The sequence below is a fragment of the Tamandua tetradactyla genome, chromosome 7, assembly GCF_023851605.1.
Source record: "Tamandua tetradactyla isolate mTamTet1 chromosome 7, mTamTet1.pri, whole genome shotgun sequence".
Lineage (NCBI taxonomy): Eukaryota > Metazoa > Chordata > Mammalia > Pilosa > Myrmecophagidae > Tamandua > Tamandua tetradactyla.
The window spans coordinates 44,882,125-44,905,500 of NC_135333.1; the positions used below are offsets into that span (position 1 = coordinate 44,882,125).

General features: G+C 50.5%; 1 protein-coding gene across 4 annotated transcripts in view; it reads right to left on the bottom strand.

Annotated features, from left to right (window-relative positions):
* Nucleotides 1–17,397: 17,397 nt before the first annotated feature.
* Nucleotides 17,398–23,376, bottom strand: part of BRD1 (bromodomain containing 1) — a 68,670-nt gene continuing 62,691 nt past the window's right edge. For 2 of the 4 annotated variants that reach the window (XM_077169204.1, XM_077169205.1), the window contains 5 exons: nt 22,646–22,781; nt 21,687–21,814; nt 20,715–20,824; nt 20,231–20,385; nt 17,398–18,558 (listed from right to left, as the gene is read on the bottom strand). In XM_077169204.1, coding sequence (XP_077025319.1) covers nt 18,375–18,558; nt 20,231–20,385; nt 20,715–20,824; nt 21,687–21,814; nt 22,646–22,781 — 713 coding nt within the window. In that variant the 3' untranslated portion in view covers nt 17,398–18,374. The remainder of the gene's footprint in view (nt 18,559–20,230; nt 20,386–20,714; nt 20,825–21,686; nt 21,815–22,645; nt 22,782–23,376) is intronic. The other 2 variants (XM_077169207.1, XM_077169206.1) reach the window with 1 other exon arrangement.

Below are 23,376 nucleotides of genomic sequence, written 5' to 3' on the forward strand. Positions count from 1 at the left end.
CATTCCTAATATTGGTAATATTTGTCCTATTTTACCTGATCGGTCTGTCTGAAGTTTATCAATTTTATTCATCTTTTTCAAAGAACTAGCTTTTGGTTTCATTGATTTTCTCTATTGTTTTCTGTTTTGTATTTCATTTATTTATGCTCTTATCTTTATTGTATTATTTTTATGCTTGTTTTGGATTTAATTTGCTCTTCTTTTTCTGATTTCTTAAGGTATGAGCTAAAGTCATCAATTTGAGGTCTTCCTGCCTTTTTAGTAAAGGCATTTAATGCTATAAATTTTCCTCTGGTTACTACTTTAGCTCCATCCTGCAAGTTTTCATATGCTATGTTTTTGTTTAAATTAAATTCAAAATACTTTCTAATTTATCTTTTAAGTTCTTCTTTGACTACGAATTTACTCAGAAGTGTATTATTTAGTTTCCAGGCATTTGGGTATTTCCCAGATATCATTCAGTTAACTTTAATTCCATTTTGGTCAGAGAACATATCTGGTTTGGTTTGTACCTGGGATGTATTAAGACTTATTTTATGGCCCAGAATATAATCTATCTTGGAAATTGTTCAAAGTATACTTGAAAATAAGGTGCACTCTGTGGTTATTGGAAGGTGTGTTCTATGAATGTCAATTAGATCAAATCTTCTATAACCTGCCTGATTTTCTGTCTATGCATGCTATCAATTAGTGAGCGAGGGTTATTAAATATAAAGCTATAATTATAGATTTTTCTACTTCTCCTCACAATTCTATCAGCTTTTGCTCTATGTAAACTCTATTATTAGGATGAATTGATCCCTTTATGATTATTAGGTGACCCTTCTTTATTGCTGTTAATATTCTTTTTTCTGAAATCTACTTGTCTGATAGAATATAGCTAATCCAGCTTGCTATATATTAGTGTTAGAATGGCGTAACTTTTCCATCCTTTTACTTTAACATATTTGTCTTTGTTTTTTAAATGGATTTCTTGTAGGCAACTTACAGGTGGGTGTTACTTTTTTATCCAATTTGACTGTCTGACAATAGTCTTTAGACAGTTTACATTTAGTGTGAAAATTGTTATATTTGGGTTTAAATCTTGCTTTCCATTTCCTACCTGTTCTTTGTTCCACTTTTTCTTTTTTTGCCCTTCTTTTGGATTAATATAGTATACTTTTTTATTCATTTTTATCTTATTGCTGTTTTATTAGCTATACTCCTTGTTTTATTATTTTAGTGATTGTTTTAGGGATAATAACATACATCTTTAAATAATAACACAGTCTGCATTTAACTGATATTATACTACTTCACATTTAATATGAGAATCTAACAATATACCTCTCACTCAACTTGGCCTTGTGCTACTGTTGTCATACATTTTATTCCTAAATAGATCATAAGCCCCATACCAAATACTAAATTTTTATTACTTTTACTTTAAACAGTCAATATTTTAAATATTTTTAATAAGTAAAATATATATTTTATATTTACCCACATAGTTATATTTTCTGGTATTCTTCATTGCTTTGTGCAGATCCAGATTTCCATATATCATTTTCCTTCTTCCTGTTAAGTTTCCTTTAATGTTCCTTGTAGTACAGGTCTTCTAGTGATGAACTCCTTCAGTTTTTGCTTATCTGAAGCCTTTATTTTGCCTGGTTTTTTTGTTTGTTTGTTTTTGTTTTTGACTCCAGAGTGGACTTTTGTTTCAAATTTACTATGTGTAAAGGTTGGGGAAAAGAGACTCAAATCTGTCTGTCTTCTTGGCTGGGCCTGCTTGGATTTCCATACATGGTTAACACAACCACAGGCCCCTGCTGGCTGGTATCACAAGACTTTCTGAATGTTGGAGTATATGGATAAAACAACAGTGGAAGAGTGTTGGAATATGTCTGTTTTTTTGTTTTGTTTTTCTTTTTTTTTCTTTTTTTTTTTTTGGAATATGTCTGTTTTTTAAGGGAGAACAAGAAAGCAAAGATTCCCCTCCCCAAATGGTACCTTGAGGGCAGCTTTTCTGGCCATGTGATATCTCTTAGTTTTATTCCTGTTCTGACTCTTCGCACTTGTAACTGGAAGAGCCTAGTTAAGAGCTGGGACTGTATTTTGCTCTGGTTTGTGGTCTTGCCATCTTCTGTGCCAATGCCTGTGCTCCCAGAGGACTAGCAAGACTGTGTCGGTGCCTGTCCGGCCACCATGGCTTTTCATTTTTGAGAGACATTTTCATGGGGTAGAATCCTAGGTTGACAGTAATTTTATTGCAGCACTTTAAAGGTGTCTCTCCACTGTCTACAAACATGCATTGCTTTTGACAAGAAGTCTGCTGTCTTTCCTATCTTTGCTCCTTTGCTTGCTTTTAAGATTTTATTTTTTATTATGATGTACTTTGGTGTTATTTTCTTCATGTTTATTGTGCTTAGGGTTTTTTGAGTTTCTTAGATATGTGGAATTATAGTTTTAATCAAATTTGGGGACTTTTTGACCGGTATTTCTTCAAAAAGTGAAAATATCAAGTATTGAGCAAACATGGAGCTCTCACATTGCTGGTGGGAATAAAAAATGGAACAGCCACTTTGGAAAACAGATTAGCAGTTTCTTTTAAAGCTAGACATACACTTACCATATGATCTGTGGTAAGGAACGTCCAAGCATGGCCTGCCACCTTTCCCTCAGACCTCCAAATAAATCGTGTGCTTGAGACTGGGTGTGTTGGCCTGGCACCTAGAACAGGATAATGAATCCCCTCCTTGACAGTATCTCAAATCAGCCCTTAGCAGATGGTGACCTGCCAGCACATTCCTTCCCCTTTTGCCCCAAGCTTATGCAAACATCTCCCGGCTAAAGGATATACATTTTATGGTACCTGGTCCACTGGTGGTGCTGCTACATCTATTCCTGGTGTAGAGGGAATGAGCTCCTTCATTTTGTAGCATGTGCATGCCATCTCATGCATCATCTGGTGGATGGAAATGTGCTGGCCATGGGCACTAATGCCCACTATGGAAACTAAGCCTGCTCTATCTTCTCTCAATGTGAGTAAGCATTATTATACAACATTAAACAATAACACAGTTCAATCCATTGCCTAGGTGAGTTGTACTTCTGCTGGTGACCCCAACATCTGCAAAGCCATGGAATGGGTTGAGATCCTTAGAACTGCTATTCCTCATGGCACGTGTGTGTTCTTTATTACCCTCCATGCAATGAGACCCTTCTCCCTGAGGTGGCATCAAGTGTCTCTTTCCCTTGACATGATCTGGCTATCCCACTCCTGGACATTGACCCAAGAGAAATGAAAAAAAAATGTGTGTCCTATACAAAGACCTAGACATGAATAGAACAGCATTACTCATTGTAGGCAGATACTAGAAACAATCCAAATGTCCATCAACTAGCAAATAGAGAAACAAATTATAGCACATACATACAACTGAAAACTACTCAACAGAAAAAGGGTATGGACTTCTGATGCACACAGCAGAATGGATTAACTTCACATGCTTCATGCTAAGTGAGGAGTCAAACTCAAAAGGCTACATGCTATATGATCTCTTTATATGGCATTCTGGAAAAGGCACACTGTAGGCCAGATGTCAGATCAGCAGTTTCTAGGAGCTGGGATTGGGTAAAGGACTGACTGAAAAGGGGCATGAGGAAACTATTTGGGGTTATGAAAATATTCTATATATTTTTTTATGGTGGCAGTTACATGACTGTATGCATTTGTCAAAACCTGCTGAATGGTGCATTTAAAAATGGTGAATTTTACAGTATGTAAATCATACCTCAATAGAATTGATTTTTGATAAAATAGATCTTCAGATGACTTACTCACTCATTCAACCCCCATCTGCTGATTGTCAACTTTCTTGAGCCTGTTCTAGCCAAGTCTGGCAAGACAACATCTCAGGAAGATCACAGTCTACTAAGGAAAGAGCCACCTTTTCCAGGAGTCACCCACAGAGTTTACCTTTCCCCATATTGTTTCTTTTGTCATTCCTTTTTCACTGAAAACTTCCTGCAATGACCAACAAACCAAAATGCTCCAACTTCCAAAAGATATTTACTTGAATCTGTTTCTCATGTATCATTCAAGTCCCTCAAATATGACTTCAGATTAATTCCTAGACCATGAACTCCTTGAGAGCTAAAACACTGTCTTGGTACCTTCTGCATCACAGGTTCTAGTCCCTAATAGGCATTTGATGGATGTTTGGAGAAGGAAAATAGAAAGAAAGGAGGGAAGGAGGATGAAAGAAAAAGTGAAAGGGAAGGTAGGAAGGGGGAAGGAGGGCAGAAGGATGAATGGAAGCACCAAATAAATGGACTCCTGTGCTGGAATTTTGTTTGTGAGACTTACTTTCCCTATGTGAGTGTAGGGACTCCCAGAACTCAGGCTATACTAGCCAGTCAGTTGATGGTCGTATAGCTGGAATGATGGGTGGATGAGCAGATGATGGAAGGATGGTGGATGGTAGATGTTGGATGGCAGATGAATGGTAGATAGATGGTGGATGGATGGTGGATGGTGGATGGATATTGGATGATGGACGGATGGTGGTCATTTCGTGAGTGCAGAGATTCTGATGTGAGTGTTCAACTTCTCTTAAGGGGAAAGGGACTGGAATGGCTTGTCTCCCCAGTGGGATTACAAATTTCCTGGTCGCAAGAACTGGGTCTTAGATCTCTATATGCCTAGCAGAGCTCATTCAGGCTCACATACCTATCCAATGATTACTTACCCAAGAATCTGTAGGATGAACCAGTAGAAAATTAGATGAGAAAAACTGCCAGAATTTTATTGAGAAATGTGGACATTTTTATTAGCTTTTGTGCAGATGTGGCATTCCATTAACCCATAGTTTTGGTACTTCTATGAAACCCTCGCATGTTCAAAATGGAACTTAATGCTCCCACCAGCTTAGCTGATGATGTCCCCACATTCTCAGATTCCCCAGACACAAAGAATCAGGAGATGTGGTCAGTTCCTTCCCCACTGTCCACATCAAACAGTCTACAAACCTTGAAATGTTTCTCAAATAGATTTTCCTTTGTTCCATTCCAAAGACCCCTAACTTAGGCACTCAGATCACTCTTAGCCTCATTTTCCATTATCTGTAAAACAGACTCTTGTGTCCCCTCCTGTGGAAATCAGAATAATATATGCCCTTCTTCAAAAAAGGAAAATATGAAATAAAAAAGTAAGTCACCCTTAAGAAGGGAACCTGCTTTAATTGAAGGAAAACTGTGATACTAATAATGTAGACCTAAATGTTCTTCTGTTTGCTCAGATACAAAACATTCTCAACCCTGCAGCTGAATAAACTATTTGCTACACTAATAAATTTGAAACAGAGGCTGAGCTCTTCTCACTCCACCCACCATTTGGATTAAAGAATTTAGGACACTGTGGTCGGGAGAAGCCTTCATTGCCCATTAAAGGACTTCTTTACTAGTTGAGAATTGGGAACCAGTTCTGGGACATCATGAAAAGTCACGAAGCAGGGTGGTGTTGGAGTTTGGTGGTGCCTCTTGAACTGCACCTAAGACTGATCTGAACTTACAATGATCACTCCAAGATATCCCATCAAAGTCTCAGACTTTTTTCACCAAAAATGTCCAAGGAGTCTGAAAGCAAGGGCCTTTACAATTAATTGACGAGTTTTTGTTTTCAGTTTTTTCTGGGTTTTTGTTTGCTTGTTTTTAGGTCATTCTGACAGTTTGCTGTCTCCTGCCTACAGAGGCTTGCAATGATCAAGAACAAAAAGCAAAAGGACCTCCGGCGAGTTCTAAACCTTGACCTAGAGAACAGGTTTGTCCACACATTTTGCAGCCAGGTCTGGATGTGGTGGTGCTGAGAGCTGACTGCCCTCATTCCAGCCCTGCACTGCACCGGTCTCAGTAAGATCCAAGCTGATCACTGTCCAGGCTTAGCAAACGGGCAGGACCTCCAGAGCCTTTGGGAAGTGGCCCCAACCCCCTGTGCACACACACACACATACATTCACCCTGACTGTGGGCACACCAAGGCACTCATCCTGACCACTTCTCTGCCCTATGCTGAGACTTCCTCAGCCGGTGCCTCCCCACCCAGTAGCTAGGCATCAGGAGGTTGGCACGAGTCTTAGGTGGGTGAAGGGCCATGGACCTTCAAGCGCATGTCAGGCTCCTTAAGACAGACGTCACTCAGGGCAGACAGATGTGGGACAAGCCTGAGCAGGTGCCCATGGACCTGGGCTCTGACATCCCCACCCAGCCCCATCAGCCATCTTCCCCTTTGCATCATATGACTTTCTGAGCGAATATGTCCTATTAGGTGGTAAGTGGCTGGGGGGTATGGGGCACATGACCTCATCCTGGGCGGAGATTTCTGTTCCTCTGGGGAGGCACCCACCACCCAGTTTTTGTCCTTGGCCACTGTGGGTGCAGGCATGCAGCCGCTTACCAGCAGATGGATGAATGAATGAACAAGTGAATGAATGAAGGGGCAGCCTGCAGATGGGAGCAGGGCCAGCTCAAGCAGTTCCTAGTGGGGCCTCCCCGCCCCCACCCCCAGCAGCTGGGCAGGAGGACCCCGTTGCGGGCCTGTCTCCACCCCCTGACCCCTCAGGTCTCCCCTGGCCCATGTGGAGGGCCAGGAGCAATCAATCAGGCCCAAGCAGGGAAAGTCCCCACAACATTGGGGTGGAATGTCCCCAAGAGTTAAACGATAACCAATGTTAGGAAACTGAGAGAACGGGATGTGTTTTGGAAACAGCTAACGGCATTTTTCTGCTTCTATGATACCCTTGCTTGCTAACAACTGCAAAACCACAACATGATTTTAGCCTTTATAAGCATACCTTGAAAACCTCTGGGGGCTGCTCTCTGAATCTTTCTTCTTGGAAGTTTCTGAGGCAGTCGCCGGCTAGCTAATAAAGACTCCAAATTGGCTTGCAGTTTCGAATTATGTGGTCTCTCTTTCGGTGCACCCCACAACACCCAGGGTGCAGGAAACTCACTCCTGGCACCTCTGCACACCCGTACACACTGTTTCCTGTAGCACGCCCTTCCTTTGGCCCCAAGCCTGGGCACCCTGTGCCTTCCTCCTGAGCCCCTTAGTCAAGCTGACCCCACCCACATGAGCACGGGTGTGGGTGCACTTGTGTGTGATTATAAACGTAACTAGCAGAATAACCCAAAAACGTGCCTCAGGCAGTAGGTGTGGGATGGACACTGGATGACCCTGTCCACTCGGGCACCCATTCATTCGTTCATTCTTCAACTCAGTCATTCACTTGGCCTTTGTTTGGGTCTGTCCTGGGCCCACCCTGGCCTTAGGTGAAAGTCGGGCAGGTGTGGACTCCCTGTGGCCAGTGTAGGCTCCCTCCGTGGCCTCTGCCCGTGACTGGCTGGGCACAGAGGGCGCCAAGCAACGAGGGTCTCCAGCTCTGAGGCACTGTGGTGGAGGTGGCATCTCAAGACCCTCAGACAGCAACATGAGGACCCCCCGCCAGGGCCCCTCTGCAGGTCCTGCCTGGGCTGAGCACAGCCATGGGGCTGCTGGGGCTCCCCATCGGCCTGCAGTGTGCTGAAATTTGGGGTTTGAGGCAGGATCAGCAGGCAAGCAGGACGGCTGTCAGAGAGGCCGAGGGCAAGGCCTGCCTGGGCCCCCTCTGTGCGCAGCAGCAGGATCGGATCCCGGCCCAGGCCCCACGGGCCTCAGGGCTTCGCACCATCAGGCCCTGAAACCACAGAGGAGCCTGAGGTCCCCCCACACAACTTGATGACTCACAACTCAGATCTGGGTGAGCCACAGGTGGCGTCTCAGGGCACTGAGCAATGTCTGATTTCCAGTATCTTGGTCTATATCACCTTTGAAGGCCAAACAAAACACTGGTATGTCAGGGCATCTGCTTTAAGTACGAGTCTCTGTACAGAGTTAGGGAAAGGGAGGCTACCTAGCCAAGCTGAGGGGGACCCTGCTTGCTGGGGCCAGGCTTGTCTTCATTGAAATGATGTCTTTTTCAAGGGAGCTCCTAGGGGCAGCTTTCCGCTTGCCAGGACTCAAGACTTGGAGGGGTTGGCAAATGGAGAGTCCTGAGTCCTGAGAGGTCATGTCTGGGCAGGGTGGGGCCCCCCACAGGCAGTGCCACCCCTCTCCCCTCAGCAGTGGCGTAGGCACTCCCCACCCCCTCGGGCCCTGCAGCCAGCTACTGGGCATTCGGCCCTGGGGGCCCTGCCCTGCATCCTCAGAGCAGGCGTGGTCAGCGTGGGATTCCACGAGGGATCCCAGCCCAGCACCACCAGCCCCCTGCACACCCATGCCCTCCAAGGGCTGGAGGCCACCCCTGCCATCCAACCCCTCCAACCTCACACCCCCTTACGGCCTGCTGGGATCCCCCAAGCTCACTACAAGGAGCAGCGTTTCTGTGCAGAGTTCCACCCAGGGACGGTTGTGGGCCAAGTGTGTCCCCCGAAAGGCACCGTGAGTCCTAATCCCTGGTTCCTACGTGTGTGACCCTATTTGGAAACAGGAGCCGAACTAGGTTGGGGCCCAGATCCAGTGTGACTGGTGTCCTTGGAAGAGAAAGGAGGTTCTGACAAGGAGACAGACCCGGGGAGCATGTGACAATGGCGCTGAGGCGGGGGAAGCCCAGGGCACTGCCTGCCCACCCCACTACAACTCGAAGCCCCACGTGCTGCCTGGGCACCACTGCCAGCGAGCTCCCAGCCCCACAGCAGGCGACGCCCCGCTAAGGATGGCCAGGCCAGGACGCAACTTCAAACATGGGGAGGCGACACTGGGGGTAGTGACGTGTCTGCCTGTGGAGGGGGTGGTGGGTCAGCCCCCCATCACGCTCTCTGGGATGCTTCGGTTTTTACCCTGACATCCTCTGGACACTGCAGGGCAGGATATGGGGCCAGTGGGGAGGGAGGAGGGCAGGCTCGCTTTAGGGAGGCTCTGGGGACAACGTAGGGGGCACAGTGGAGTCTACTCCTCTGGGAGGGACTGTCGGAGTGTCAAGGGCCTGGTCATGCCCACACTACCCACACCCTGGAAGTACCATCCCCACCTTGGCCCAGGGGCTGCCCGCCCCTGCCCCAACACAGCCCGCTGACCCTCCCCTGTCCTGTGCTCCCCTTGCGAGAGCTCCTCTCCTGGCTCAGTGACAGGGGGATCGAGCTGGCCCTCCAACCACCTCCCTGGCCATCCACTCCATGTCCCCCGACCCCATGCCTGTCCAGGGCAGTCAGGCTCAGCACTCAGAACGGAAGACCTGAGCATGGAAAAGGGGGTCTGGACCGAGTCAGCCCACATGGTGCCGTCGGCCGCCATGGCCCAGAAAACAGCACCTGGGGAGTCCATGAGGATGCAGCAGGGGCGTGAGACAGCCCACCCTAGTGCAGACCCTTCATCTTCTCTCTGAAATGCTCATTGGTCCTGTCCCCCGGTCTGCAGATGTCCCAACCGGCAGACTTTGGGTGGGGGCCCAGCATGGAGGTTGCCCGGCCGGTGAGGTCCTCAAGGGCAGAGGGCTCCAACGACGCAGGGACTCAAGACAGCAGAGGCCCTGCCGGGAGACCCCCAGCCTGCCCTGTGGTGGCGCCTGCTGGCGGCACCCACACTGCAGGCTGGGAGCCCCAACGACCACGGAGCAGCATGTCCTGTCGTCCACCTCCCCCCAGGTGTCCCTGCCCAGCAGCTGGATCTGTCCAGTTATGGGCTGCAGGAACCACCTGGGTGCCCCTTCTTGCCCTCACGGGGCCCCTGAAGACCCAAGCGCTGAGGCCTTCCAGGGGAGCAGCACCTTTCTCTGCGCTCTGACCTCAGCCTTGAGGCAGTCACTTTGGCTCCTCTGGGTGTTTCCGAGCCACTTCCCTGGGAGCTCCACCAGGCCAGCCGAACAACCCATACCCCAGTACCTCCAGTACCCCCACTGCTCCTCCAGGGGCTTCCAGCTCCTTCCTGAGGGGAGGGGTGTGCTGAGGGGCAGGGGGGTGGCAGGATAGCTAGGCATTCGTTCACATGTGGTCATCCATGCAGTCAATGAATGAGCAAGTGAATGGGTGAATGAACAAGTGAGCAAATGAGTGAACAAGGAAGTGAATGAGTGAGCAAGTAAATGAGTAGTGAGCATGTGTGCATGACCGAGTAAGCAAGTGAGCAAATGAATGAGTGAGCAAGCAAGGGGTGAATGAATAAGCAAGTGAGTGAGCAAGCGAGTGAACGAGTGAGCAAGTGAATGAGTAAGCGAGTGAGCAAGTCAATGAGTGAGTGTGTGAGTGAGTGAATGAATAAGTGTGTGAATGAATGAGCAGGTAAGTGAGCAAGTGAGTGGAGACTGAACAAGTGAGTGAACAAGCGAGACGGTGAGCACGTGAGTGGGTTCCCAGGGCTCAGTGAGGCCAACTGCCAGCAGCCAGGGGCCTGCATGCCCGAACTGCAGCTCCCAGCAGTTCCCTAGTGGCTCTGGGCAGGTGGAAGCCCCAGGCCCCAGCAGACCTGGACCGGCCACTATGGCGCCCCCTCCGCCTGGCAGGCTGCATGTCCCTTGCCTTGTTTCTCTGCCTGTCATGGCAGGAAGGTGCTGGAAGAGGAACCAGCTTTCCGAGTTTACAGGGCAGCCAGGCCTGCAACTCTAGCATCTGCGGGGTGGGGCTCACCCCAGCCAGGGGCAGGGTCAGGGGGCCGGAGCCGGAGCCAGCCCTGGGGGTACCTGGGCCATCCTGAGCAGCGAGGAGGCCTCAGGAATCACCCAAGCCCTCAGATGCAGCCTCTGCTCCCCAAAAGCTGTCCACGGGGTGGGACCCCAAGTGCCTGGTTGGCTCACAGTCTCCCCTGGCCGAAGGGTAGGGGTGCAAGTCTCAGCTGGCATCCACCCTCCACTCCCAGACCAGAGGTTGGCAGGGAGGGCGGCGCTGCTGTGGGCGGCAGGACCTGTTGGGGGAGCTCGGCCCATAGTTCTGCTCCCTCTGATGGACACTTGGCTCCCGGGCCACATACCAGCTGTGAGGTACCATCTGGAGCCCGGCCGTCCTGGTAGAGGCTGGCTCTGCCCACTGCTGCCTCCCGGGGCAGCTCTCAGCTCCGCCCCTTAACCTGGACCACGCTGAACCCCGTCTGGTGCCCGAGACATACAAGCTGGCACAGCAAATGCAGAGTTCCATACTATCCGCCACACCGCATGTTGTGTGATCCAGTCACCCCTGCCCCTCAGTAAGACCTCCAAGAAGCTCCCCACTCGTGGTCCCCAGTTTCCTGCAAATGTCTGTTAGCAACAACTGGCAATTCTTGAGATGCAGGGGTCTGCTGGGGTTTTCTGTGTGGGGTTTGTATTCTGTGTAACTGTCAATGAGTTTGAAAGCTTTTCAGAATGTAAAAGCTGAAGAACACAGTGGGTTTCTTCCCATGCAGGCTGTTTTTCCCTGGTGCGTGCCGAGTCTGGTGGGACAGGGACAGGCACAATTACTGTGGGGTCTGCGAGTGGAGGATGGCCACCACTCGGCTCTGGAGTGTGCCACCTTCTGCTGCCAGGGGGCCCGGAAAGACTTCGGGGCCAGGACTTTGTATTCTCCAGGTCCAGTTCGAGTTCCGGGCCCTGTTTTTCCCCAGTAACACCCTGCCCAGCATTTCAGCCCCAGGGCTACAAGGATCAGGCGGTTGTTTCAGGCGGCCCCGGAGGCTCTCAGCTTCTGGACCATGACAGGCTGAGTGCTCAAGGGCCAGCTGTGGTGTGGCCTCTCCCCAGCATCCTCGGGAAGTCTGGCCCTGCCGCCGCAGGGAGTGCTACTGGCACTTGGGCTGCCAGGGCACCTGCCCCTCGGCAACCAAAGGTAAGGACTTGGTCATGGGGCCACCACCTGCCTCAAACAACCCACATTCTCCCATCCCTAACCAGGCTCGGCCCTGCACTCAGCACTGAGGACAAGCTCATGTTCCCAGAGGTAGCCCCTGTTCACTATCAGCTGGGGTTCAGCCAGGAGAGAAACTACAGTGGAGATGTGAACAGGGAGATTAACGCTCACCAGTCAATGGCGGCTGAACTATAGCAAGCTGAGACACTCGGGGAGAGTGGTCACGATGCAGGAAGCAGGCTCTACCCTGGAAGAAACCCCAAAAGTCCTACCCCCCAGAGCCGAGGTTCAGACTTCCAAGGAAGGGGCTTCCAGCCACAGGAACACAGAGCTTATGTGGCCAAGGAACCTACTGGGGACACAGCCAGAGCTGGACGCAGGACCCTGGCTGGTGGCCTGAGCCAAGAGGCTCCAAGCTAGACCACATAGGCACAGGTCCCCTGGCCCTCCAGGGCAGAGCCCTGCACCACGACCACTGGCAGGGGGCCGGCCTCATCACAATGCAGGCAGGGAGGGGGCTGGGGCTTAGGGGGCACCCCACCCTGGAACTTAAAATGTAAAGGGCAGCTGGTCACCTGCTTCCTGTGCCACCCAGCCCTCCAGAAATGTCTTATGCAAATCCAAGCTTGTCCCCTTTATCATCTACCCATGATCTGAAGACCACGTAACCCACACAAGGCATCTCCTCTCTCCTGCCAAGCCACCAGGCTGAACCTTAATTTCTTTTACCAGCCAGGTGTGGATGTGCACTTCAGTTACTTCCAAATGTTTGCTCATACCAGACCCTCCTACCTTGCATGAATCACTTCCCCTTGACGGAACTCCGCCTGGGGGTGCATCCCTTGAAGAGGACTGCCAGGTCAAAGGGCACTTCGGGGAGACAGAGCAGCCACATTTCTCTCCCATCACATGGCCCAGCAGCATGTGGGAGGTCAGGTCTTCCACACTTTGGAAACACCTGTGGTTTTCTTTTCCAAACCTGCAGTTTAAAAATGGAATCTCAGTGCAGTTTTAATTGACATTTCTTTTACTACAAGGGAAATTGAGCACATTTCATATGCTTTGAGCCATTTACATTTACTTTTCGGTGAATTGAATGTTCCTATTTGGCCTAGTTTTTCTATCACATCAGTGGTATGTAATAATTTGTACAATCTTAATATGGTAAGGATGTGAGCCCTTTTGCTGGGCTTGGATTGCAAATAGTCTTCCTAATTGATCCTTTGACAATGTGAAAGAGGTCTGGTTTTTTGTTTTTGCTGCAGAGATTTTTGTCAAATTTTACATTGTCAAATATAACGATTTCTTTTCATGGCTTTTCTGGGTTTGAGTCATATTTTAAGAGACCATCCCTTCTCCATGGTTATCTTCCATGTTTTTTTCCAGCACATTTAATTGTAATGTCTGGCCTCTTTGAAATTTACCTGCTGTAAAGAAAAATAATTGTCACTTTAAGAGAGCTCAAGTTTACTTTTCTACCACTTAAAAGTCCAGGCATTGAGACCAGGCTCCATCTACCTTGTGGCTCTGCCACTCCCCATGTGGTTCAAAAGGGCTGCCCAAGCTCCATCCATCATATCCAAATCCCAGCCTACAGGAAGCAGCAAAGATAAGCATGCCCCTTCCCTCGAAGGATATGTCCTGAAAATCATACTCCCACCTGGCCTGATCTTAGTCTCCTGGTCTCAGCTCTATGCAAGAGCACCTGGGGGATGTAGTCATTCTTCCAAGAGGCCATGTGCCTGACCACATATCAGAACCTCTATTACTAAGAGAAAGGAAAGAATGTGAAGGGAGACATTTGGAGCCTCTGCCACACTCACTGCTGTGGACTTCATCATGCACACCAGTTGTTGGGCCATTTGCGAGGACCCCATGATCCTGACAATTGTGCTTTCAAATGTGTTTCCCTGATTAATAGGTTCTCCCCTAAAAATCCCCTAAATACTGTTTCTTATTCATTTTTCCCAAGAAATTTTAAAACTGATTTGTCTTCCTCTTTGTTTTTCCCCGCTGGGCTTGTATTGGAACCTGACTTACTGGAAGCAGCCTTGGGACCTTCGGTATTTTCTGCTTTCCCAGTCAGGAACCAGGCAGTTTCCGTGGCCCGGCAGGAGTTATGTGCCTGCCGTCCTCATGGCTTTGGGGGTTCCCCAGGAGGTGGGGACCATGGGGCTTCAGCCCAGACTGACCTGTGCATTCTTCCAGCAACTGTTGAGGCTGGTTGCCAGTGGTCAGTTTTCTTCCTAGACTTGTTGGGGACACTGGGATGCTGGTGCTCCTGGGACGTCACCCATGGGCTGCTGAGCTGGGGAGAGGTGCAGCCTCCTGGACCTGCTGGGCCACCAGTCCCTCCCTCTGCCTGCAGGTGAGGAGGCCATGGGGAGGCCTTGGGCAGTGACCCTTACACCAGTGGTGTGGCCAGGAGAGGGCCTTCCCAGAGGCTGCTCTGCCCCACCACACACTGGGGTTCTGCAGAAATGGAGATCCCGCTTCAGTCAAGATGGAGGAGTGGCACGCTCCAAGGCTTCGACCCCTCAGAAGCTTTGAACAACCAGCAGGAACTGGCAGAAACGTCTTGCTCAAGTCTCCAGTAAACTGTAATAATAGGATGAGCAATGCTGAAGAAACAGTTTCCTAGGGAAGAGGGGAAGTTCAGAACCATGCAAACGGCAGGGATTCCCAGGTCCACATGCCCAGACAAGAAGCACATGCAGAAAGGAGCTGGGCAGCCCCACACTGCGGCCTGGAGCTGCTCTCTACACTCAATGTCCTTCCCTCCCTCCTTCCTTCCTTTTTTGCTACCTCCTAGCATTCCCGGAAAGCTCTGTCATAACACAAGTTAGACAGAAGCTTAAGGAACAGATGCCTCAGAGGCTAAATTCTAGTAATTACGTATTAAAATATCAAAATGTCCAGATTTCAACGAAAGATTACAAAACATCCAAAGAAACAGCAAGTGACAGCCCAGACAACGGAGAAGATTAAAGCATTAGAAACCATCAATGCAAAGGACCAGAGCTTGCACATTTCAAAAATTTTTTTAAATGGTCCTAAATATACTCAAAGAGCTAAAGGAAAACATGGACAAACAACTAAAGAAAATGAGGAAAACAATATATGAACACAAACAAATATCAATAGAGATGGAAATTATGAAAAGGAAACAAACAGAGCTGCAGACCACAGTAACAGAAATTTGAAGTTCCCTAGAGGGGTTCAACAGCAGATTGGAGCTAGCAGAAGAAAGAATTAGTGAACCTGAAGATAAGACCACTGAAATCATCCATCAGAGAAACAGAAGGAAAAGAGAATGAGGAAAAGTGGGCCGAGTCCACAGAGCTTGTGTAACACCATCAAGTGTCCATGATATGCATGGTGGGAGTCCCAGAAGAAGAAGGAGAGAAAGGGGGAGAGAATACTCAAGGATATAACAGCTGAAAATACCCAAATTTAACAAAACACATGAATACATGACAAACTCCAAATAGACCTATACCATGGCATCCTATAATCAATCTGTCAAACACCAAAAATGGAGAATTGGGTAAGCTACAAGAGGGAAGCAACATGTCATGTACAAAGGAACCTCAGGAAGGTGAAGTGCCAATTTCTCATCAGAAACCACAGAGGCAAGAAGGCAGGGGGACGACATATTTAAAGTGCCAAAAGCTTAAAACTGCTAACCAACAATTATAAATCTGGCAAAACTATCTTTCAAAAACGAAGTTGAGATTAAGACATACCCAGATCAACAAAAGCTGGAGGAGTTGGTCATCTCTAGGCACACTCTGCAGGAGATGCTAAAGGGAGCTCCACAGCTGCAGGGAAGGGATACTCACCAATGGAAATAAAGATCTCCAGTGAACAGGGAGGGGACCCCAGAGAGGGCATCAAGCAGAGGGAAGACGTGGGACCCTGGGTCCCCACCCCCACCCCAAGACCCAGAGCTGCAGCTTCAGCCCAAGAAGCAGGAGACCCCAGGTGACAGGTATACATACCTGTACAGACCTGCAAGGATGGGCATTCTGGATGCTCAGGGACCCAGTCAGGAAAGCAGGTCAAAGACAGGAACCCATCAGCCCCCAGCCTCTTTTTTTTTTTTTTGGCAGCAGCACTTCACATTTACTGAGGGCCTATCCCCAAGGAGCGCACAGCCTGGATGGCTGAGAACCTGCCCTCGCTAGGATGGGGGAAGCAGAGGTAAAGGCAAAAAGGAAGGGAATGCAGAGAGTGGCCCAAGCAAGGGAGTGCAAAGCAGGCATAGGCAGGGGCCCATGGAGTGGGAGGGGTGGGAAAGGGTGGGAGTGGGGCAAGTCCTGCTAACCTAGGGTCCAGGAGTCATTTACAGGATTTGCGTCTTCTTTCCCCTGCAGGCTGACACCATGTTGGGGTGCACTGTGGATGCCCTGGCTCCTCCACCTGCCCTGAGTCAGGCCCCCATCATGCCAGCCTCCACCTGGAACTCCCCAACCACGCAGACCACTGGTGGAGGACAGGAAGCTGGGCTCTGGGCCTCTAAGGGAACAGCCTGAAAACCCATTGTCCTGGGTCCCAGGCAATCTCCCAAGAACTTCCAGGATATCCATCTGCCCACCACCAAACCCCAGCCCCTCTGCTCTCCCCATTTTCCCCCACAACCACTCTGCTCCCAATCAGACCCCCAACCCCTTCACTTTCCCCATTGCCCCCCAGCCCCTGTTCTCATCACCCCAGTAGTCTCTCTGCTCCCCCAACTGCCCCTCAGCCTCTCCACTCCCCTCATTGGCTCACCCCAGCTCCTCTACTATCAGACTCCTGCTCCTTACCTTGTACCCCACCCAGACACCTCTGCATCCTCTAGCCCCTTCTCAGCCTGCCCCACATGAGGCACCAAAGGACAAAAACCAGGTCTGGCCTGTGCCAGAAACAAACTCGAGCCCCAGAAGCTGCCCAAAGCTGCTCACCTCCCTGCTCTGGCCCAGTTATGAACCCTCTAAGCTGCAGTACGGAGACAACCTGGGGAAGGAGGCAAGCCCCATCACAGCCCAAGGAGGGGAGCCTGGGAACAGGCTCAGGTGTCCAGGGAGAAGAACCTAGCCTGAGCTCCCTGCAGCCTGGCACTGCCCCTTCCCCTCACTCCACCCCACCTTCAGGTACCCTGGCCCCAATGCCTTCCCCCGAAAACCAATCTCCACCATCAGGGTTTGTATCCCAGGTCAGGTGATGGACCACAGCAGACGGGAAGCATCTACTATACAGGACAAACACCATCAAAGAAAGATGCTGACTCTCAAGTTTCTATGGAGATATTATGAACAAGGCAGACTAAAAAGAAAAATACTTAACTTGTTTAAATACCTTACTATCACTTAAAAGTAAAAATGGCTGGGTTGAGAAAAACAGTATCACCCTATGACAATTTTTAAGATAAAAACCCAATAACTTGCTTTCCTGAGCAACCCACGGGCTGGAGTTCTCCCTGTGCTGCAGCTCACTGGCCCTAGCCCAGTATTTCAGTGATGAGGAAAAAAAAAAAAAAAACATCCACAACCATCCAAATCTTGACTTTATTTTTTAATATAAAAAATGAAATTTTGGAAACCCACCCTACTTCCCCCCCTAACATAATGCTTTACCTCTTAAAAATAAAAATAAAGTACTAATTCTATATACATCACATGTACCATACAAAAATGTATCCAAAGTCTCTATTGCTACCAAAGTGTTCTAAATTAAAACAAGTTACAGAAAGCCCCTCGTTGTAAACAGAAGATTACAAGTTACAAAATCAAAGTACACACAAGCCATCAAATCATTTATACAACGACGCCGATACATCTTTCTCCCAAAGCAAATTGGATTTTTATGTGCCTGTATAAAAATGCATATCAATATACTTTTGCAAATTTATTTTTCATTATAAAGCAAATGAATACATTTTCTACAATAAATAATCTGCTGGGAGGTGCACCCATGGTGGTCGGGGGTGGGTGGGAGGGGGTGAGGGCCAGACAGAAGGACCGAAAAGGGACGGGGCCCCGCGCCCCCGGGAGCTCTGCCCGACGGCCGGCGGAGGGTTTTTGGTGATTTGCAAGTGATGTGCACGACATCGATTTATTCTCCATCTCTTTCCACAAAGTACCATTCAAAATAATGTCATTTCTTTCTTAAAATACACATTTGTCACTGTAAATTTACACCCATCTTATTAAATAAGTGGCACTCTGTGTAAAGAGTATGATTTACAAAATTATCAAACATTCAAAAGTCTTTAAAAAAAAGCTACCGATCAAAGAAAGTGAAATAGCAGCACCATCCGGTGTGGCGAGGGGTCTCCGCAGACCGGCGCTTCCGCAGACGGAGCCACGCACGGCCAAAGCTCACAGAGCCGGGCGATGGCTTCACAAAGAACACGTGGAAAATAAACCTCCCCCTCCTCAAGGGAAAAAGAATGAAAGACCTACGACTGAAAACCAGAATAAGTTAAGTTTTGAACAATGTACATGTATGTACAGGCTATGGACAGTATGGACAGGACACGGGGCCCCTTCTGGTGGGGGTGCTAGCTAGTCAATGTCACTGAGGTCGCTGACCGGCTCCCCGTGCACGCGACTCAGGTGGTTCATGGCACGGTCGAAGGCGACCCGCACAGCCTTGCGGATGCTAGAGCTTCTGCCCTCCATCATCTTCAGCTTGTCGATCGTCTCGTCGATGCCGAGGGGGACCATCTTGGACTTAGGAAGCCACTGCCTTCATGAAACACAGAAGGTGGAGCAAACAACAGCACATGCACGTTACACTTACGTGTCTTGAATAATAACATCCACAACTCAAGCCCTTTGGTAATGAGGAACTTGAGCAAAGCTACAGCAAGCACAGTTATTAGGGGCTAGCATGACCTGCTGAGGGGGTAAGCGGTGGGTGAGAAGTCAGGGGAGGTAACAGATGAATGTGGCCATGAGCCAGGGCAGACCTGGAAGCCATGGCTCCCACCCTGGGGCTGGAGCGAGTGACAGCATGCTCAGGCAGGACAGGCTCAACAAGGCACTATCCCTACCGCCCACTACCCCCAAATCCTCCCTAGGGCCCTCAGTCTGCCAGGCCCTGCTGGGGGGACCACATCAAGCAAGGTACACATAGGCACATATGTACACACACTAACACTTCTACACACACTTGTAGGTGTGAGGGCACATATCTATGTGTGCACACACAGAGCCCTGGGTGAGGGAGGGATGGGGAGTGCTATGGAGAGGACTATGACAGGGAAAGGGGTGAGGCGGGCACGTGGCTGCCGTCAGAGGGTCCAGGAAGCTCTGGGCAGGGACTCTCAAAGTCTGGCTGGGTATAGAGCTGCCCCCTTCGCCCAAAGGGCTGGACCTCCTCCAGGGCATTCTGGTAGTGGCAGCAAAGGCAAGGATGAGGAATGACCTCCTACCCCTACCTCCCATGCTGCCAGACCCAGCGCCTTCCTGGACACAGCATGACAAAGACATATGGCAGGTGCTAATGGGGTCCCCATCTCCCAAGAGCCTGCCCTGGGTGGTGAGGCAGTTGGGGTCCCAGACAGGCAGGCCACCAAGGGACTCTCAGGGCACCACCCACATCTGTACACCTGTAAGGGGCCCTGGAAGGCACAGGTCTTGGCAGGGGCCTGTGTGGACAGACCACCAGAGCATGTGATGAGAGTCAACATCAGATCAAACACAACGCAAAGAGGTGTGCATCAGGTGTGATGGGGGGGTGCATCAGTTGTGACAGGGATGCATCAGGTGTGACATAGGAGGGTGCAGCAGGTGTGATGTAGGGGGGGTGCGGCAGGTGTGACATAGGGGGGTGCGGCAGGTGTGACGTAGGGGGCGTGCGGCAGGTACAACAAGTGGTATGGTGAAGGCACAGTAGGGGCCATACTCCAGAGGGGTCTCTGGGCTGCATAGAACTGAGGGTGCCTGCCAGAGGTGCCTGGCAGACACTGCAAGCCAAGGGCACAGTCTGTGCAAAGGCCCCGGGCAGATGAACAAGGGCGGTGGGAGAAGGGCAGGGGCTTCCTGGGAGAACACCAGGAGCACCTCATAGTGGTCAAAAGGGTAAGTATTCCAAATTTCCATTTCTCTACACAAATGGGTATGTGTGGAAATGCTTCTAAAGATGCAGTGACCCAACTTTCCCAGGAAACTGCTGTTTCCAGGTACCCCTGGGCACATCAAAAACAGGGAGCCAGGGAGAGAAAGTGGGTGAGCAGAGCCAGTCAACCCGGGGCCCAGTGCTCACACTCAGTCCCTGGCATGCTCTCCTCTCACTGGCCATGCACCCAGACAAGGGAAGGTACCAGTGGCACCATGGCTCCCCACCCACACATGGCAGGTAGGAGCAGCTGCACAGGTGGGCAAGCCCAGCGCCAAAGTCAGGGTTCTAAACTTACCAGCTTCTCTTGTTGTCAAAAAACAGGACAAGGAACAACTTCTCGCCAGCCTTGGTCTGCATGTGCTCCCCGATCCTGAGCACGTCCAGGGGTGGCGCAGGAATGGTGACGCCGTTGTGGTGGCCAGGCACGCGGGGCATCTTGGGGTCGATGATCTGCAAGGGAGGGTGCAGTCACTTAGAGCTCCCTGGGACCCTGCCACAGTTGTAGGCAGCAGCACAAAGGGCCCCACCTGGCCCCACTCCAGCCAAGCTGAGTCCCAGATACAGGAGGATGTGAGGACACCTGCACCCCACTCCCCCGCCATGACAGCCCCAGCACATGTCCCCACTGCCCCTGTGTCCTTTGGGAGCAGCAAGTCTCCCAGGGCAGTGAACATTTCATGATAGCATATCCACTAAGAGCTGACTGCAAACTGTGGCCCAGGGGGCCGTGACCCTATCCCACCCCTCGTGGTGTCCAAGAAGCTGCTCCCACTGCTCACCAGTGCAGGGTACGAGGGGTAGCCGCTGCACTTGGCCCACACCACCTTCAGAGGCTCGAGCACGGAGGCCGCAGCGTCGGTGGAGAGCCACATGCTGCTCTGACCGACTTCTAGAAGAGGAAGAGCAGGAAGGGTTAGTGAGGGTACAGAGAGCCACACTGCTCCACGGGCCTGCCACACACACAGGTGCCCACCAGGCAGGAGGAGGAGCTGGATGGTTGGAGCTGACTTGGACACAGACTGGCCCCATTCACCCCTAAGGCCCTTGCGGTGGAGGGGGGTACTCATGGTCTGCACCCACCTACCCCCAGAGATGTCGCTTAAGGCCACTGCGCACAGCAGCTGCCACCAATGCAGGCCATATGTCAACCACAGGGAAGAGGCCACAAGCAAGACCCTAGCCAGAAGGAAAGGCACCACCACCCAGAAACTGGCCCAGGAGGAGGCCAATGGCCTGCCTCTGCCCCCACCGTCCTTCTGGACCCCCTCTGGATTGTGCTCCCTCCACAGAGCCCACTTTGTGTGGTACCACAGGGCTCCTACTATTTTTCCCTTCCTGTGAAAACAGCACCCACCACTGCAGTCCGTCTTCAGAACCACTGCAGACACACTGACTCCTGCCGTGCCTCCCCGATGAGAACAGGCAGTTATACTCCACCTGACCCACAGGTGCCCAGGAGCCCCTGCAGAGGCTCCCAGGCCATGGCCTGGTAGCAGATGTCAGTTCGAGGCCACAACATCCCCCCCTTACTGGGGACAGTAACAAATAGTGACCAACACGTATGGTCAATGTCAACATGGATGAGAAGGAAAGAGCTTCCCTAAGAAAAGCTGAAGCTGGAACAGTAGGTGCCCAAAAGGTGCCAAAAGCCGTAACACAGCACACAAAGAGACTGCAGAGCTCAAAAAGGAACTCTAGGAGGGCTGAGCAAAAGTAGTGCAGACAGAGGTGCAAAGCCCCCAACAACTGACCTGCTGCGATCCTCGCCGCCTTTGCATAATTCCCACTCTCAATGCAGGATATCAGCTCGCTGCGGTCCTCCAGCGTGTGTCTCCGCACAAGGGCAGGCTTGCCCCTCCCACACCTGGGTGCACTGAAACTTCAAAGAGAGAGAGCGCTGGAGGAGGAGATGCATCCACTTGCTCATCTGCCCTGCTGAAGCCACGATTTCATCGTGATCAGGGCGGCCCGACAGAGCTGCCATGACCCTGGGCCCAGAGAGACCACTGGGGACACAGACTGGCAACCCCCACCTCCCAGGCAAGGCCAGCCCTGTCGGGGGCCAGAGGGGCAAGGCCAGACAGGCAGAGGGGCGGGTCTGGCCAGGAGAGCAGAAGGGCCTGTGCAGGGTGAGGGGTTCTGAGGGGTTTAGGGGACTCCTGATTCTGGCCCCATAACCAAAAGTGGCCTCCTTAGGTCAGAAAAGCAGGGCTTTGTTTACTAAGGTTTTCCTAAAGTGAAGATTTGGAAAAGAGAAATAAAATGTAAAATTAATTATAGATTTCTCAAATCACATCCATCTTTCATGTTGTATGGCTGCCCGAGTTAAATTTTTTAAAGTCAGTTTAGCACCTACCATGGGAGCTCACCTTCCCCCATGTCAATCCCACCCCAATCTTTACCCAGGGACAGGAAGCACCTTAAGTCCTAGCTACCATGGTCCCTAAGCTTGCCCTGCCCACGGGGCACACGAGGGGGAGCCTGCCCTGCTGACCATGGCCATGCCAAGGGTGGGGACTCAGGACAGAAGTAGAGCCATGTGGTGGGAATGAGTGCAATGAGCTTGTCCGTGGGGGACAGGGCAGGGGGCCCCCAGGGGCATAAAGCCACAGCAGCTGCTCAGGCTGCCCACCTGCCAGTACGGGCCTTGGAGAGGCTGAAGATATGGGCAGGCTCCCCATGGGTGCCCCGCATAGGGTCCAGGAGGTACCTGGAGTCACAGAGGAGGCTGTTGCTGGAGGAGATGCTGGACTCAGAGGCACAGCGGCGTCGGGGGGCGGTCTTTCTGCCCGCCGCTCCGCCCAGCTCCTGCTCAGTGCTCACATCCCCAAAGCCATTGGTGAGACCTGGAACACACATGCACGGCCCCTGAGCTCCGCCCCAGGGCCTCTGCTTGACACTTCATCCTCCGCGCACAGCTTTCCCTTTGAGCCTGGAATTATCTATAGAGCACCTTGGCGGACTCAGCCCCCTAACTCATGCCCAGCTGAGGGTCCCGAACACAACCAACACAAAAGGACTTGTTGCGAGAGATAAATACACACACAGAGAATCCAAATAGAAGCTGTTCCCTGAGCCTGGGTCTGAAGGAAACAGTGGCTATTCCTACAAAGTTAAAATTTCAAACAGGTTCCAAGAAGGCAAAAGACCCAGCTATACCCAGGTGATGAACAGACCATGCCCTTTGTGAGAAGGCTGAGCCTGCCATTCCCCGGTCTGAAATGGGGGGCAGGGGCACACCCCTAAAGACAGCACCTGCCCAAGTTCCAGCACCAGAGGCTGGGGGCCCTAGTTGCCTTAAAAACATAATGCCAAGAACCAACTTCATGCTAGAGGAGTGAAAGTGAAGGAAGTAGCGAAGTTTAAAAGAAAACAATAAGAAAAAAGCAAAAATCCCGATTCATGAGGAAACTACCAGAATAAAAATTGCTTCAGAAAACC